This window comes from Balaenoptera physalus (assembly GCF_965194825.1).
Source record: "Balaenoptera physalus genome assembly, chromosome: 9".
NCBI lineage: Eukaryota > Metazoa > Chordata > Mammalia > Artiodactyla > Balaenopteridae > Balaenoptera > Balaenoptera physalus.
Window position 1 is genome coordinate 14,220,109 of NC_138888.1, and position 16,032 is coordinate 14,236,140.

At 38.3% G+C, this 16,032-nt stretch overlaps 1 protein-coding gene across 10 annotated transcripts in view; it reads left to right on the forward strand.

The window, feature by feature from the left end:
* SYNE1 (spectrin repeat containing nuclear envelope protein 1) overlaps positions 1–16,032 on the forward strand; it is a 442,116-nt gene that overhangs the window by 258,311 nt on the left and 167,773 nt on the right. For 9 of the 10 annotated variants that reach the window (XM_082474323.1, XM_082474327.1, XM_082474328.1 and 6 more), the window contains 9 exons: positions 336–491; positions 2,587–2,739; positions 3,348–3,530; positions 4,269–4,406; positions 8,075–8,260; positions 8,936–9,058; positions 9,421–9,603; positions 10,685–10,828; positions 15,310–15,504. In XM_082474323.1, coding sequence (XP_082330449.1) covers positions 336–491; positions 2,587–2,739; positions 3,348–3,530; positions 4,269–4,406; positions 8,075–8,260; positions 8,936–9,058; positions 9,421–9,603; positions 10,685–10,828; positions 15,310–15,504 — 1,461 coding nt within the window. Of the gene's footprint in view, positions 1–335; positions 492–2,586; positions 2,740–3,347; positions 3,531–4,268; positions 4,407–8,074; positions 8,261–8,935; positions 9,059–9,420; positions 9,604–10,684; positions 10,829–14,958; positions 15,505–16,032 lie in introns of those variants that run through there. The other variant, XM_082474324.1, reaches the window with a different exon arrangement.

Sequence of the window (16,032 nt, forward strand, 5' to 3'; positions counted from 1 at the left end):
AAAACTCATTCCCTAGACCCATCATGTTAAAAAATTGTCCTGCTTTTAATCAAATGTATCTGTTTATATTCAATGAAATAATTGAATTAAAAAGTTTTAGAAATGTTTTCTATAAAAGACTTTTAGTATTATTTCATTGGGCTTTCTTTTGTTCTGTATAAAGTGGACATGCTTCTTATTGAGACTAAAGAAAATTTTGCTTTTTGTAAATGTGTTTCTCTAATTCCACACTTAATCATATTTTGAGGAACAATGCATAGCCTTGTCTCTGTACCCATAAAAATTAATTTCCTTATCAGGCTCCCAGAAATTTCTTATGTTGATCTTTTCTTCAGATTCTCCTAACAGAAGCCACAAATCACCGACAGAACGTTGAGAAAATGGCTGAAGAACAGAAGAATAAGTATCTTGGTCTATATACTATATTACCTTCTGAACTCTCTCTTCAGCTAGCTGAAGTGGCCTTGGACCTAGGAACTATCCATGATCAGGTAAACCTACGGTCAAGAAAGAGTACTTTTCCACTCTTTTATAGGCTCAGTACTCTTGTATGAGAGGTCGTGATTTTCACAATGCTGTCTTCATGGAAACAGAGTTTAAAAAAAAAGATCAGTATAAAATAATAATATTAAATTAGAGGTCTTATTCATAGGCAAGAAGCATATGAGAAGATATTAGATGTGAACAATACTGTCAAATATTAAAGATAATTTATCTGCTTCCAAAAGGAAATTACTCAAAGGAACAAAGATACGGTTCATGTATTCAACAAATATTTATTGAGTATCCAGAGTCTGCCAGGCACTCTTCTTTTGTTGTTTCAGTTCAGCAAGATGTAGTAGGTGAAGATATTTGAAAAAAGGGAAAATCAGAGTTAAAAAAATAAGGTAAAACCAGGAATGAGGTTTCTACCCCAAATGCATGCTAAAGGGTCCCGTATTGTGTCTAGAGGAAGTCCTATCAGTCTAACTCTAACTTCCAAATAACTAAGGAAAGGAATGTGTATAAATTTTAAAACAAATCTTTTTTTTTTTTTTAATTTAACAAATTGCTACATAGCCATTCATAGTACTGCATCAGAGGGATATTTCTATCTTAACTCCTCGTAAAGAACATACACTTTCAGGTAGGGAAAATAGCTTCAGTAGCATTTGTATGGAAACATAATGGGTTTTAGGACCTTCTTGGTGGCCTAACACTAAAGCAGTTTAGTTAAAACTGGTCTACAGAAGATAAAGGGAGGATAATTCTAAACTACTACATGAAATGGAAAGTAGTATTGCATTGTAGAAACTATAAAACTATAAAATTCATGTAAGTGTGCTATACCTTTTAGACTCTCCAGTGTATGAGGCAGTGTTTAAAAATTTTCATCAAAGTCTAATTCTACTGCATCATACTATTGACCTAAACTAAAATATTATTTTCTATTTTAAGTATTAAAATATTAATTTTAATACTAATATTTTACAGTATTACTTATTTGGTTTTTCTTCTTAGACATTGGAAGGTCTTTTGGGAAGGATGACTTGGCGAGTTCAGATCTTAAAAAAAGAAGTTCAAATTTCAGGGTTTTTTCCCTCTGAATAAATTTCCCTATAATAGAGTTATTCACATGCATTCCATTTACGTTAGCGCTCAACTCAAAATAATGAAGTCAAAAAAAGTACTCTTTTAATGGTATATTTCCTCACTACTAAGGAGATTTGATTTGCTATTTTTATATATTACAAAATGATCAGCACAATAAATCTAGTTAGCATTCAAAACCATACATAGTTATAAAAATATTTTTTCTTGTGTTGAAAACTTTCAACAAGTACTCTCTTAGCAGCCTTCAAGTATGCAATATAAGATTGTTAACTATAGTCACCATGCCATACATTACATCTGCATCACTTAAAGAGGTTTTTTTAAGACCTTTCATTTATACAAAGAAAATATTTCTTTACCATCTTCCCTTCAACATTTTATTATAAGCAAAATATGAATGTTATCATATCAAATCAAAACCATTAGAAACTTGTAAATATTAACTGTGATTTTTCATTTTCCTTTCCATTGGACATGTTCTGTGCTTTTTTGTTATACAGAGGTTATTGGAAGTTAGAAAAAGAGTTAACAGATCATTAACAGCTACTTATGAAAAGGTGTACGGACACAAATCTGTGTGCCTCCAATTATCTGGAATCGTCTTCCATTTTATGAAGAAAACGGCTTAGAAGAGTTTGTATGTTTAGGGTCACAAAGTCAGTAAGTGGAGAAGATAGAATTCAAACTCAGATATCTGCACTGCTTCCTGTAAACATCTGATGAGTGAATCACTGTACATGCATTGCGTGTTCCTTTGCTGAAATAGCAGCAGAAAGAGGTGCAGTTAATACGTAAAATGGCGGGAAGTAAGGCTGCAAGGAAAGCCATGAGAGCTTGTAATTGCGCGTGCTGGCTTGTTGAGGCACTTTGATGCCAAAGCAGTGTTGATGACCTAAAGTGCCTCTTGGCAATATCTGAAGATGGAGATATATATTAGTATTAATTATCCAATTTTTACCGTGGTTGATTTTGCTGTTTTCATTGATTATTTAGATCCAGGACAAAATAAAAGAAGTTGAACAGAGCAAGGCCATGAGTCAGGAATTCAGCCAGCAAATTCAGAAGATAGCCAAAGATCTCACAACTATTCTAACCAAGCTGAGAGCAAAGACAGATAATTTAGTTCAAGCTAAAACTGACCAAAAGGTAAGGAAGGAGAAGTGGAAATACAAGGGGTGCTACTGAATGAATTAAATATTTTGAGTGCATTAGTTTATTTTGAAGATACAGAAAAAAAAAAAAAAAAGCTTCCTTGATTAGCAGGCTTCATGAAAGCCAGAGAGTAAAGGCAGGCAGTAAAGAAATTTTGTAAATACAATAATATAGAGCTACTTATATCGTATAATTTATTATCACGGTTAAACTGTATTCATAAATATACATGCATATGTAGTGTCAAAGGACTAAATGATGGTTTAGGATTACAAGTATATAAATTTCAAAATGAAGGATGTTCTTGGTAGTTAAATCCCTGTTCTCATTTTGCCAATGAGTAAAGTGACTAATCCTTTTTGGGTGGGACAGAAGGAAAATTTTAGCTCTCTCAGCCTCGTAGGAAATAAACACCAGGGTTACAAAACATCCTGCTCTGCCTTTTCAACTGAAGAAACAGAAATGAACTGATCATAGTTGAATTATTCTTATATATTTGGCTTTTACAAAAATCATTTAAAATATAATCCTTCTGATTCTGGAAAATCTGGAGAAATTTATTATCTATAGTCTAACGTTCTTTCCTTTTGATGACCATCCAGGTGCTAGGAAAGGAATTGGATGTCTGTAACTTAAAATTAATGGACCTAGATGAAGCAGTACAAAAATTCTCGGAACAGAATGGCCAACTGGGTAAACCACTGGCCAAGAAGATAGGAAAACTGACTGAACTTCACCAACAGGCCATTAGACAGGCCGATAACCGGCTCTCTAAGCTCAGCCAGGTAAGTTTTCCCAGCCGGTAATCAACATTCTCTAAAGCCAAAATTCAATTTTCTATTTTTTGCTTTTAAAAATAAGTGAAAAGATAATATGGACAATGATGAGAGTAATTTAAGTGTAGCTTATTTCATACCATGCCTGTATTCCTAAGATTTACATGTAAACCTGGATTTATTTTATATCAAACCATATTATAAATTGATTGACAAAGGTGTTCATATAAATGGACTTTTTATAAATAAGTAAATATATATATATGTATGTTTACCTTTACTTAATTGGTTCAGGTCACAAATCATCATAATTGTTGAGCATAGACTGAACTTTTGCAAATTGATTATGTTTTTTTCTGCAATCAGGGATGAGTTAAATCAGGATTTGCAACCAATAAATTATAATGTTGAAACCTATAATCCCCACCTACCACCTCCTTACTCAGTGAGGGTAGAGTAGGAAAGGAGGGAGAGAGAAGAGCTAGATAGAGGAATAAGAGATAAGAATGGAGACTTTTTTAAAAAGATTATTCAAGCATAGTAAGAACTTGGACTTTATCCTAAAGTCACTGGGAAGTCCTTAATAGATGTTCAATAAGGAAATAATTTTTCATGATACCTTTAGATATCACAGATATCATAATGATCAATTCGTAGGATTATTGTATCCAAAGAGAGATCGAAGACTGATTTCTATCTCACGAAGCAGAGTTTACATTTGTTATCTGAATGTTAATGATTTTTCAGGCAGCATCCCATTTAGAAGAATACAGTGAAATGCTGGAGTCAATTCTGAAGTGGATTGAGAAAGCTAAAGTCTCAGTACATGGAAAGATTGCATGGAATTCTGCAAGCCAACTTCGGGAACAATACATTTCACATCAGGTAACTTTGGGAAAATAGTTTTCAAAGAGTAACTAAGAGAGTGCTTTGATTTAACTGGCTAGGGTGACAGAAAATTTAGAGGACCATGATGTAAAATTATTGTAGGTGCCAGGAAAAAAGAAAGATAAGGTAGCCCTAACAACTTGTCCAGGGGATTGAAAGAAAGTAGCTACCCATGAGATTTCATAAGACCGTATATACAAATAAATATCCTCCTCTGTCTCCCCTAGACTTTCCATTTCCCAAGACCAAAAATAATCATCCAGATAGGACTCTTTTTTTTTTTTTTTTTTTTTTTTGAAGCTTCTTTGAAATAATTGTATGCAGGGATATGGTGGGAAACTCTTCCCCAGGAAGAGCTGTAGGGACAGGTGGAAAGATTATAGCCTCCAGACTCAGACTGATGGGGAAACCAAGTTCTGCCATTTAGAGCTGTGTAATTTGGAGGAAACTACTTTGCCTCTCAGAATTCAGTCTTATCATCAATAAGATGGAGATGTAAATGATATTCATACTGCAGAGTTATCATGAGGATCAAATGGTTTAACGTATGTGCCATCATCAAGCACAGTTCCTGGCACATGGGTCTCAGTCAGAGCCTCAATCTCATGCCTCTTCCTTCCAGCCCTTCTGCCTGGTCACAGTGGGCTGGCCTTCTGCAGGAAGTAGGTGTCAGCTGGGAATGAGTCCACACCACATGGGGGCCGCATTACTTCATTTCCTCTGAAGTTTTCTCTCAACCATATCATCCAGGAAATTATTTCATCCCTTTATAATTTAGGCTTGAATTAGATACAGATATCTAATAGCCAGTTATCTTGCAATCGAATACAAAATGGTCTTTATTTAAGTTACATGAGTATCCTCAAGTATTTTAGATTTTCTCTCTTTTATTCTGATTTATGTATATTCATGTCTTTTAAGTGCATCCCCTTTTCCATTCCAGTTGACAGGGTTCTAGATCAAAGCCTCATTTTCTCCTTCTTGGAATGCTTTAACAGGCTCCTAATTGGTTTCCCTGTATTTATCTTTCTTCTCTAATCAATCCTGCACACTCCTCTCAAGAAATCTTTCTGAAACAACTACGGAGTTGTTCTGCCTGATGTTATGCATTATACATTAACAGACAAGACTTAAGTTACAATTGGTTGTAAACAATGAAAAAATATTCATTAGAAATCTAGAAATGCAATTTAAAAGAGAGAGAGCATTTTAATTATCAAGTTAACAGTATTTTTAAAAGCTCATATTTAAAGAAGTGAGAGCTCTCAAACACTGCTGGTAACTTGGTTAAATCTCTTTGAAAAACAATTGGAAAATGTATCATGATCATCAAAACATTACTACTCTGTAATCCAAAATGTAGGAAATATTTTATATGAGTATTAATGACTATACTGGAATTTTAAAGAAAACTTAAATGTCAAATAAGTTTTCTGAGTAAATTTTTGGATTTCATAAAATATAATGTAGTCTTTAAAATGACCAAGAAGGTAGTTTTTGGTTTTGTTTTGTTTTTTGTTTTTTTTTAAATAGCTCCTGCTCTCATTCATTTATGTATTCAATAATCATTTATAGAGTGCTTTCCAAAGCTAGGAATTTTGTTAGGCATTTGAAACACAAAGGATATTCCCTGCCTCTGCCCCAGGGAGTTGATAATTAAAGGGAGAAAGGAGATAGAAAGACAGATCTAGACAACTACAATACAGTGTGATAAGTGCAGGGATTGAGAGCCCAAGATGCTGAAGGAACTCATGGGCGGGTACCCAACCCAGACTGCCCAGGATTTGAGAAGATTAAGGAAGGAAAAGGTGATTCTGAGCTGAATCCTGAAAGACACACAGCCTACTTGTCGAGGAGTTTTAGACAAAACCGCATGTTGAAATCCCGGCAGTAGGAGTGAGGGGTGCTGTAGCTGGTGCACTGGCGAGGAGGTCTGCAGAGAGCTGGAAAGAGAGAGAAGACAAAGACAGATCATGGAAGCCTGTTAAGAACTTGGCCTTTCTCCTGAAGTCACTCTAAGCCTTGGACAGATATTCTGCAGGCAAGTGACAAGCTCAGACTTAACAGTTTAAGAAAGATGACTTAGAAGCCTGTGGAAAACAGATGGATGAAGGTAAGAGAACTAGAAGGTGGTTTCAGTATTCCAGTAGACAATGACAAGGCCTCTCTTTGGAGGCTGAGAGAGGACAAAAATCAAGGGGTATTACCCAGCAAGAACTCTGGACTTGGAGGCTATTGCATGTGGCTGAAAGAGAGGGAGGAGCCACGGATGGTTCCCAGGTTGTTTTGATTTGGGCAGTTCAGCGGGTTGAGTGCGTTGAGGGACACAGGAGGACAGATGTCAGGTATTGGTGGTGACCTCACACAGACGTTCAGGAGAAAACTCAGCCTGTTACACACCGTTCTGGAGAGTTCTCCCGTGCCTGAAAACTGCCTGACTTTATCCAAAAACAACGCACAGAGAGAAAATGCATGTGTTCTAATATCAGGTGAAAAAGAAGGAACATTGTAGGTATGTTATGATCTCAATTACCTAAAATTATACCCAAACTGAACAGCAGTTATTGCTTAAAGTTGTCTCTGGGATATGGGATTATGGACTATTTTATCTTCTTTATTTTTCAATATTTTCTAAGCTTTATAATATACATTATAATATATATAATGTATAATATGTTATATAATATATATGTAATATATGTATATGACATTTATTGTGAGAAAAAAGATGTACTTTATTTTTTAAAATAAGAATCTATTGCCTAAGAGTAATGTCCCATCTCCCATTTCTCCTCTTTACACATCACACACCCCAGGAACTGCACATTTTGTGCTCACTCACCAATGTGCCTTTGCTTATTATTCTGTCCCCTCAGCATAAAATGTCTTTCCTTTTCCTCCCCATCTGTCAATACAAACATTCTTCTGACTCAGCTCAGATGTGACTCTCCCAGGAAGGCTTCTCTCAACCCTCCTGCAAGTAGTAGCACATCTCGTTTCTGGCATCCTTAACCCTTTCTTCTTTCACTCCACTCATAAAATGCATATTTTGTGCTTATTATTCTGTTTATATTGTTATTAGTCCCAAGAGATGATACTATCTTGAATGGCAAGGGCTTTGTTTTATCCCAAGTTGTTTCTACCCCTTTGTCTCACTTAAAGCCAGTGTTTGTGATGCTCTTGTCTTGTTTTCATTTCTTAGATCCATATATGCTTAGGTCTTAGATACAGAATATGAGACCTGAAAAGCATCTCTGTAGTTTGAATATGAGAAAAGGGGGGCCAGTGACCTGATGAAGATACCCAATGCGTCAGAGCGTCACCATTGCTGGAAATACTCACGTCCTGACCCTCACCAGGGAGCCGCTTGGGGTGGCAGATGGAGTGCTAGCCTTATGGTCCAACACAGGTGGCCTCAACAGATTGTTTACAGCTCCTGAAATCTGATTGCTTTTTGAAAAGGGGGTAACAGGAAGTGGGGAGCAGGCACAGGGCTGTGAAGGTTAAACACAGTAAGACACACGACCTACACAGTGTGCATGGAAAATGTGAATTACATCTCCTTACTCCCTCCCCAGTCTGATGGTCTTTACACCACACCGTATTGATTACCCATACCTCTCTGCCTACCTGTCAATGTCCTGAACATTGATAATTCACTCTAGACCATGCTAGAAGAATCTGAAGAGATTTACAACAATCTGGAAGTGATGACTGAGAAATTACAGTACCTCGATAGTGTGTACCATACGGAAAAAATGTCTCAGCAAGTAGCAGACCTGGGACGGGAGACTGAGGAGCTGCGGCAGATGATCAGAATTCATTTGCAGAATCTCCACGATGCTGCCAAGGTAAAACATAAAAATGCTTTTTAAAAAAAGTAATTTAAGTGGAAAAGTCTATCATTAAAAGAACAATCGTGGTTGTATAGCAAACGTAGAGTGCTTACCTCTGATGAGCCTTCTTGACTGTGATGGTTATGGTTGTGTGTCTGATGCACAGTGACGCCAAACAACACCTAAACATGGGAGTTTGGAGCAGAGAAAGATTTGGGCCATGCAAGGAGACGGGTGGCTCATGCCCCGCAAAACCCCAAACTTCCTGCAGAGTTTCAGCAAAGCATTTTTAAAGGCTGGGAGAGGGAGAGGGGCGTCACAGGGTATGTGATCAGCTTGTGCACAGTTCTCTGACTGGTTGATGGTGAGGTAACAGGGAGGTGACACAGGGCTTAACAGCATCAGTCCTTAAGCTCCAGGAGGCCTGGGGCTGTGAGCTCATGGTCAGCAAGTAGTTAACATCTGCCATCTGGTGGGGGCTTTTCAGCTCCGTTAAACAGCTCAGGAAATGTGCATGAGATACTATTATCTGGGTACTTCAGAGAGGAGCTCAAGCAGAGGGTATTGGGGAGGGGGTCTGCCCCAGAAGGCCCTATAGGGTCCTGCCTGGTCACATGATGCTATTCTCCACCTATAACTTTGGACTTCAAGTGCTTATGTATCGACATTCACATCGCTCTTACTCTGCAGGATATGAAAAAATTTGAAACAGAGCTCAGAAACTTACAAGTTGCTTTGGAGCAAGCCCAGACAACACTGACTTCTCCAGAAGTTGGACGTCTTAGTCTCAAGGAGCAACTCTCTCACCGACAGGCAAGCAAAAATAATTCAGGGGAAATGGGTAGGGAGCTATATTTTTGAAAAAGAAAGGATAGTTAGGAAAAGTAATTTCTAAACTCTGTTATAGTCTGAGCACTGTATGCATGATTTTAAAAAATTCCTGGGAAAATTTGTATAACTTGGGACAGAGCTGTAATTTAGTAAATGTCTCTTGCTGATGAAATACACCATTAAAACATATAAAATTTTAAAATATTTCAGAATATACATTTTAAATGGAAAACATATATTTTATATATACATATATTTTATGTAAATAAATACATTTATATCAAATTTGTATAAGATATAAAATTTAAAAATTTAAAATATGAAATATGAACGCGCACTTTCAGCATTTGCTGTCTGAGATGGAGTCACTCAAGCCAAAAGTCCAGGCGGTGCAGATGAGCCAGAGCGCGCTCCGGATCCCCGAGGACGTTGTCACCAGCTTGCCGCTGTGCCACGCAGCTCTGCGCCTGCAGGAGGGGGCCAGCCGGCTCCAGCACACGGCCATCCAGCAGTGCAACATCATGCAGGCACGTGCAGCGGGGCCAGCCGGCGTCTGCAGGCGGTCCCCACGCCACCCGCGAAGCAGCAGCAGATGAGTCATGGGCTGCTTTTCTTAGCATTTACGTGGGCTCAGCCATCAAAACACATCCAGAGTGTTAACTCTGACAGCTTGTTGTGGTTGTATAAAATAAGGACATGAGATGCTCTCATTTGGATCGTGCACAAAAGCCTGGGGAAAGCTCTATTAAAAATATCCTTTGGTGAAAACTATCTTTTAGCAATTATTTTTTTATAAAGAACAACTTATGAAGGTTAATTTTTATATTCAATCATAGATTTTTATCTCATTGTTCATCTGAAAATCATCTAGAACTTTGTAATAAGACTTTACTGCTAGGGTATATTACAGAATTTTTTTTTTTTTTTATATTTCAGCTTATTGATGCATTTTATTGCCTGAGAAGTACATCCAACTATAACTCTTAGTCTCTTCCCCTAATTAGAGAACAATTATTTACTAGGAAGAAATGACACTATTTATCTCTTATCTACTTTCAACTAATATTTCACCTACTTTATCTAAAAATTGTATACATGTCCTCTCATTAAACCACTAATGGTCTATTTGGTCAACTCTACTTGCATTGTCTTGTAATTTGTTAGACAGTAAATTCCTGAGGGTAGAAGTCATGCTTCATTCATTTTTATATCCCCTATTCCAGCACTTAGCTGAGTGCCTTACATATATATTTAGTATTTCTTTCATGGAACAATGAAGTAACCATGCTTTTCATACTGCTTTCTACCATGTTCTAGACCATGACATTGCCGTCTTTAGGGCAATAAGGAGAAGAAAGAGGATCTAGCCACTTAACTATTTTCAGTCCATCAGTAATCTTGCCAAAATGTTTTAGAGAGAAGGCTCTGAAATATCTGAGTAGAGCTGAGGATTTGAATCATCTAGGAATTTTCCCCATCATTTCTTTTGTTCCCTTGACACATGGGTAAATAGGAGTTAGCACCAGAGTTTGGCAGATAGCAGCACAGAAGCACTTACACAGTTATTGACATAGACAGATAATTGTCTTTTTTTTTTTTCTTTCAAAGGAGGCTGTGGTGCAATATGAACAATACGAGCAAGAAATGCAGCACCTCCAGGAGCTCATAGAAGGAGCTCACAGAGAGATTGAGGATAAACCTGTGGCCACCAGCAACATCCAGGAGCTGCAAGCCCAGATTTCCCGGCACGAGGTATGACAAGCTAAGTTCAAGGGCAGGACACTGGCTTGGTGAGAATATGTGATTGGTTTCCAGCAGATGAAAGAGAAAGGTCTTCCCTGTCCAGGGCATAATGTGTTGGGTTCTTGGAGAGCCTCTTTGACTCTCTTTACATTTTGAGGGCTATTTTTGCTGATACTTTCCAAGACCCAGTAGCATGAGTCTTCCCCTTGATTCCAAAACCTCTTGACCCGACATTCATGACATATCTCCAGCACGACCCACCGACTGCCTCCTGCAGAATTCTCACAGTTCATACACCAAAACACACTGTACTCCCTGTCTTTACAGACTGCAAGGAACAGCAGTGCTCAAAGCCTTGCTGCTTTGATGGTCCTCTTTTAAAAGAAGGGGTATTTCTTGTTAAAAAGAAAATCATTTGCTCTTTCACATATAGGTCACTTCACCTCCTTTTACCGGAATCAGAGAATGACTCGTGTTGTTTGTTTTGTGGGTTTCCAGATTATGCCTGTTAGCATATTCCCCATTTTCAAATGCACCTCCTTTTTTGTACCTTTGGAATCATTATGACCTTAGGACTCGGACACCCCTTGTGCAGACCTGGTCTCAGAGATCATACAAGGAGCTTGAGTGTTCCAGCTCCTTGACACTTAGCAGTGAATTTCCTTTCCTGACCTGTCAAACCCTATATAGATCACATTTACTCTTTCCTTGGGGGCTGGCTCCCAGCATCATGAATTTTGGAAAGTGACTGTGGGCTGGGGTGGGGTGTGTCTTATTTCTCTGTGCCAAGGTTAGACATTCAGTTTTTCCTTCCATCTGCTCTATTTTAACTTCATTGTCGTAAGAACAACAATTTTTGCAAACCAAATATCATAGTAAGATTCTCAAAAGATTCAACTGTCGCTTTTTTTTTTTTTAATTTTTATTTTATATTGGATCATAGTTGATTAACAATGTTGTGTTAGTTTCAGGTGTAAGGTTGGAAAGTCTCACTTCCCCCCTTTCCAAATGCAGTTCTCTAGTTTCTTGTCACAGCCAGTGAGCGCATCCAACACTTAACAGTTGTATATGATTTACAAGTAATGTAAATGAATACCCCACCTACATTTACTTCTACGCCATAGATAATCATCTGTGTTAACTATTCATTTCTCTTCTGCCACTGGTTAAATGAAAAGATGTTTTGCAACTATTTGAAACACTGTTTATATGTCATACATTAGACTGTATAGTACAAATTTATTTTGAAACTACTTTTAATCCCATTTTGTAAGACCCAGAATTTTGTTGTAACAGCTTTTCAGTCACAGCACAGAAAATATGTTTTAAAAAAATCTATCTGGAATAACAATAATTATCATTGCTGCTCTGGGTTTTTTTGTTTGTTTTATGTTTTTTAAAACAATTCACAAAGTTTTTAGATTATCTTTTACAACAACCCTATGAGGTAAGAATTTTTTTGTGTGTATCATCTCCATTTTACCCATAAGAAAAAAAAACCTGATTTTTTAGAATGACCTCCTGATCTTCCAGATCTAGTAACTGATAGAAACCAGATTCTAATCTAGTACCTTTGGGGACTTCCCTGGCGGTTCAGTGGTTAAGACTCTGAGCTTCCACTGCAGGGGGCATGGGTTCGATCCCTGGTCAGGGAAGTAAGATCGCACATAAAAGAAAAGAAGGATGGTCCAGGAGAATAAATGACTTGCCCAAGATCATTACAGAGCCGGCTCTCAGCAGAGTCAGCCGTACACTGTCCTCTGGCTGCTATTCAGTGATCTGTTCATTTTGTCACATTTTCTCCTCCCAGTTCTAAACATTAGTGTAGATGTGTTAGTTTTGTCATGTGATTTAGATTCCATTTTCATATTTAAAATGACGTAGTCCTGTGTGAGGCTCATTGTATGTGTAAAACAAACACAGGAAGGAAAGTGCTGCATGGGGAAAGCCTGATTCATAACATAGAATTTGGGAAGAATGTGTTTTCCTGTATTTTCTGTCTGCTTTTAATGGAATTTAATCTTGAGGTTAGGCTAGTTTCCATATGGATAACTTAAACTCATAAAGATAATGGATCATTTGTTCATTTCTAAGGAATTCACATTTTTTTCTTGTAATTTTTCAAATGTTGCATTTAATTTGAAAAAACTGATCCTGTCGCTTTTAAATGATAGGAGAGAATACTCAGAGCTCTTTGCTTTCCACCTGACACAGAGGGCCTGCTCCTGTACCTGAAATTCCCACCTGTACACTCATCCTCTGTAATCATTTTCAGAAATACTCAGTAAAAACTAAGAATACATATGCTTCCTGAGACTGGGGAACACATTAACCCCCTTAGTGCTCCATTTTGATTTAGCGAATTTGACCACTAAGCCGCAAAGTTCATGGGATATAGGCAGGTTTATTCTTACAGAAGAAAGTTCTCGAGAGATGTTTTTCCAAGGGAATCACATGAACTAACCATAAAATGCAGATTCTCATAAGCCTAGTAAATCAAAAACTTTTGAAGCCTAGACCAGTATTGCATTTCTAACAAACAACTCAGATGAGTTTTTTTTTTGTTTTTTTTAATATATTGCTACTAGTGTTTTATTTATTTTTAAATATTTTTGGCTGTGCCGAGCAGCATGTGGGATCTTAGTTCCCCGACCAGGGATTGAACCTGCGTCCCCTGTATTGGAAGCACGAAGTCTTAACCACCGGACTGCCAGGGAAGTCCTCTAGATGAGCTTTATATACAATAACTTGAGAACGTCGATTTAGGAAATGGGCGTTTGCTGTCAACGTGCTGGGCAGGGTAGTGCAGTGGGGCCGTGACCGTCCACGTGGGCACGAAGCGTGGGAGGACTAAGACTAACTCCACTTCACACAGAGTCTTCAAATCTGCCAGATGGGGCAAGCCATGGCAAGGAGGCTTAGTGATTTGTCCTATGAAAACATAGAATTCAGGGAGTCCGGTGGGCTGGTAGATGACTTCCATGTGTACACGTTTACCAATTATTATAGAGTACTGATGTGTTAGGCACTAGACCAGCTGTGGTAAATAGCTATTTAATCACTATTATAAAAATCCTATTAGGTGTAACTAAGTAAGTTTCTGTAACCCTGAAAGGTAAAGAAGTGATGATTTCTACTTTTTAAATCCTTGCTTAAAAAAATTCCTGTACTTCTGTACTAGAAAGAAGACAGGATGCTGGCTGAGTTCTGCTGGACTGTTTTCCCTTCCCCCCACGCAGTCAGTTTTGGTTGGGAGGGGAGAAACAAAATGACAACAGTAGCAAAATGGTAATGTGTGTACATATACACATACACATGTACATATACATACATGTATCACTTTGCTGTTGTCATTTTGTTTGTTTCTGAACTTCAGGTTCAAAGTTCTAGTTTGAGTGTGGATACACACACTATCATTTTAAAGACTCACAAAATGTGTTCTGTACAAACGCTAAATGGCAGCTTTTCAGGTGAAGGAGCCAAATAAAAGGAATAGAAAAAAATAGTGGTTTTGTACTTTTAGGGTTAATGTTTTACATGAATGTAATAAAAAAGAATGAATGTTTAAATCTTCATTTTTTAACTTATGTATGCATCTTTTAAGCAAGAAAGTATAAATTTAACATTTTAGAGTTCCCATTTTAGGTTATTATTTTAGGATTTTAGTATTTTAATATATTAGATTTTTTAAGAGCTATGTGCTGTTCAGAATATATTTTCAATTAGCTCTTTGTAAAAGTTTTAAAACTTCTATCTCTCAAAACAATTTTTTTCAACAACAAATAAATTTAAAAGCCATTAAAATTGAACCACACTTCAAGTTCAAAGCTCTCGTTTGAGGCATCAGAAACATTTGAGGCATGATGGAGTACATGAGGGAAAATTTCATGAATGTACAAAATTGTATTTGGGATGTAATCTGCATTAAAAAATAAGGGTTTCCTAAGTGGTATTCACCTTATCTGCAAAAAAGCAACTCCCCAGGGTCACAGGAATTCAGGAGCAGTTTACTTTGTGATGCGTCTGTCACAAATGACTGCTCTGTTTGACATATTCCGGAGGGTAAGAGCTGAGCATTGCGTTTTTGGCAGTGTTAGTCATCACATGACCTAATTTGCCTGGCATGAACCATCTGGCAATTTCAGATTCCTTAGGCATTTTAAAGAAAGTTGCCAGGGCTTAACTTCCCATAAATTCCGATCCGGCCCGGAGCGTCTCTCGGGATCAGAATCCCCGGCCGCCTGCCGTCGTCTCTGCCGCCGCGCCCCGCAGCACCCCTTCCGGCCCCGCCGCGCCGTGGTCTGGCTCGGGGAGCGCGGCAGGCAGGCTCGGCGCTCGCACCGTCCACATCCTGCCTCCCCGCCGCTCCGTCTGGCGCAGCCCTGAGATTTCATTGGCCAGCCCCGGAGGAAGATGAACGCTACTAGTTCTGTTTCCTTCTGCTGCTGCTGTGACACCCGGGGCGCGGGGGGGCGGAAATGTTTCCTCAGGAGCTGGCTCAGAAAATCAAGGGCTACCAGGAGCAGATCGCTTCTTTGAACTCCAAGTGCAAGATGCTGACCATGAAAGCCAAGCACGCCACCATGCTGCTGACGGTGACCGAGGTGGAGGGGCTGGCGGAGGGGATGGAGGACCTGGACGGGGAGCTCCTCCCCGCGACCTCGGCCCACCCCTCTGTGGTCATGGTAAGTAAGGGTCAAGGCCAGTTAGCTGGGTGCCAGCTCGCTCTCCTCTGTCTCCTGCCTAGTGGCTCTGGGCTCTTCTCCGGTGGCTTGGTTTAGGGATCAGTGCTAGGTCTTGCAGATTAGAACTGAGGAACAGTCCCCTTAACTCTCTGACTACCTTTGGGCCAAGACCAATCTTTGACACTGTAAACAGTGACAGTTGAAATGAAGCTATTTGTTTGAGACTCCTGAATTAACGTGCTGAAGGTTGGCCCTGCATTTGTTAATAATTTAGCAATAATACTCAGAAGCTCTGAGCTTCAAAACAATTCCTTTGCACAGTTTTCTAGTTTTCTGGGGGATGGAAGAATCATGCTACATATATGTTTTGTGTGTTTTTCCAGCTGAAGCACTGGCTGACTAGGTATGTTTGTGTATTCTGTTGTGTAAATGTTTAATAAATTATAGAAGGAAAGCTATTATTAGACAAATAAGAAAATACAAAATCCAAAGTTTACCTTTGGATTAAAATAAGTTCCATTAATTTCT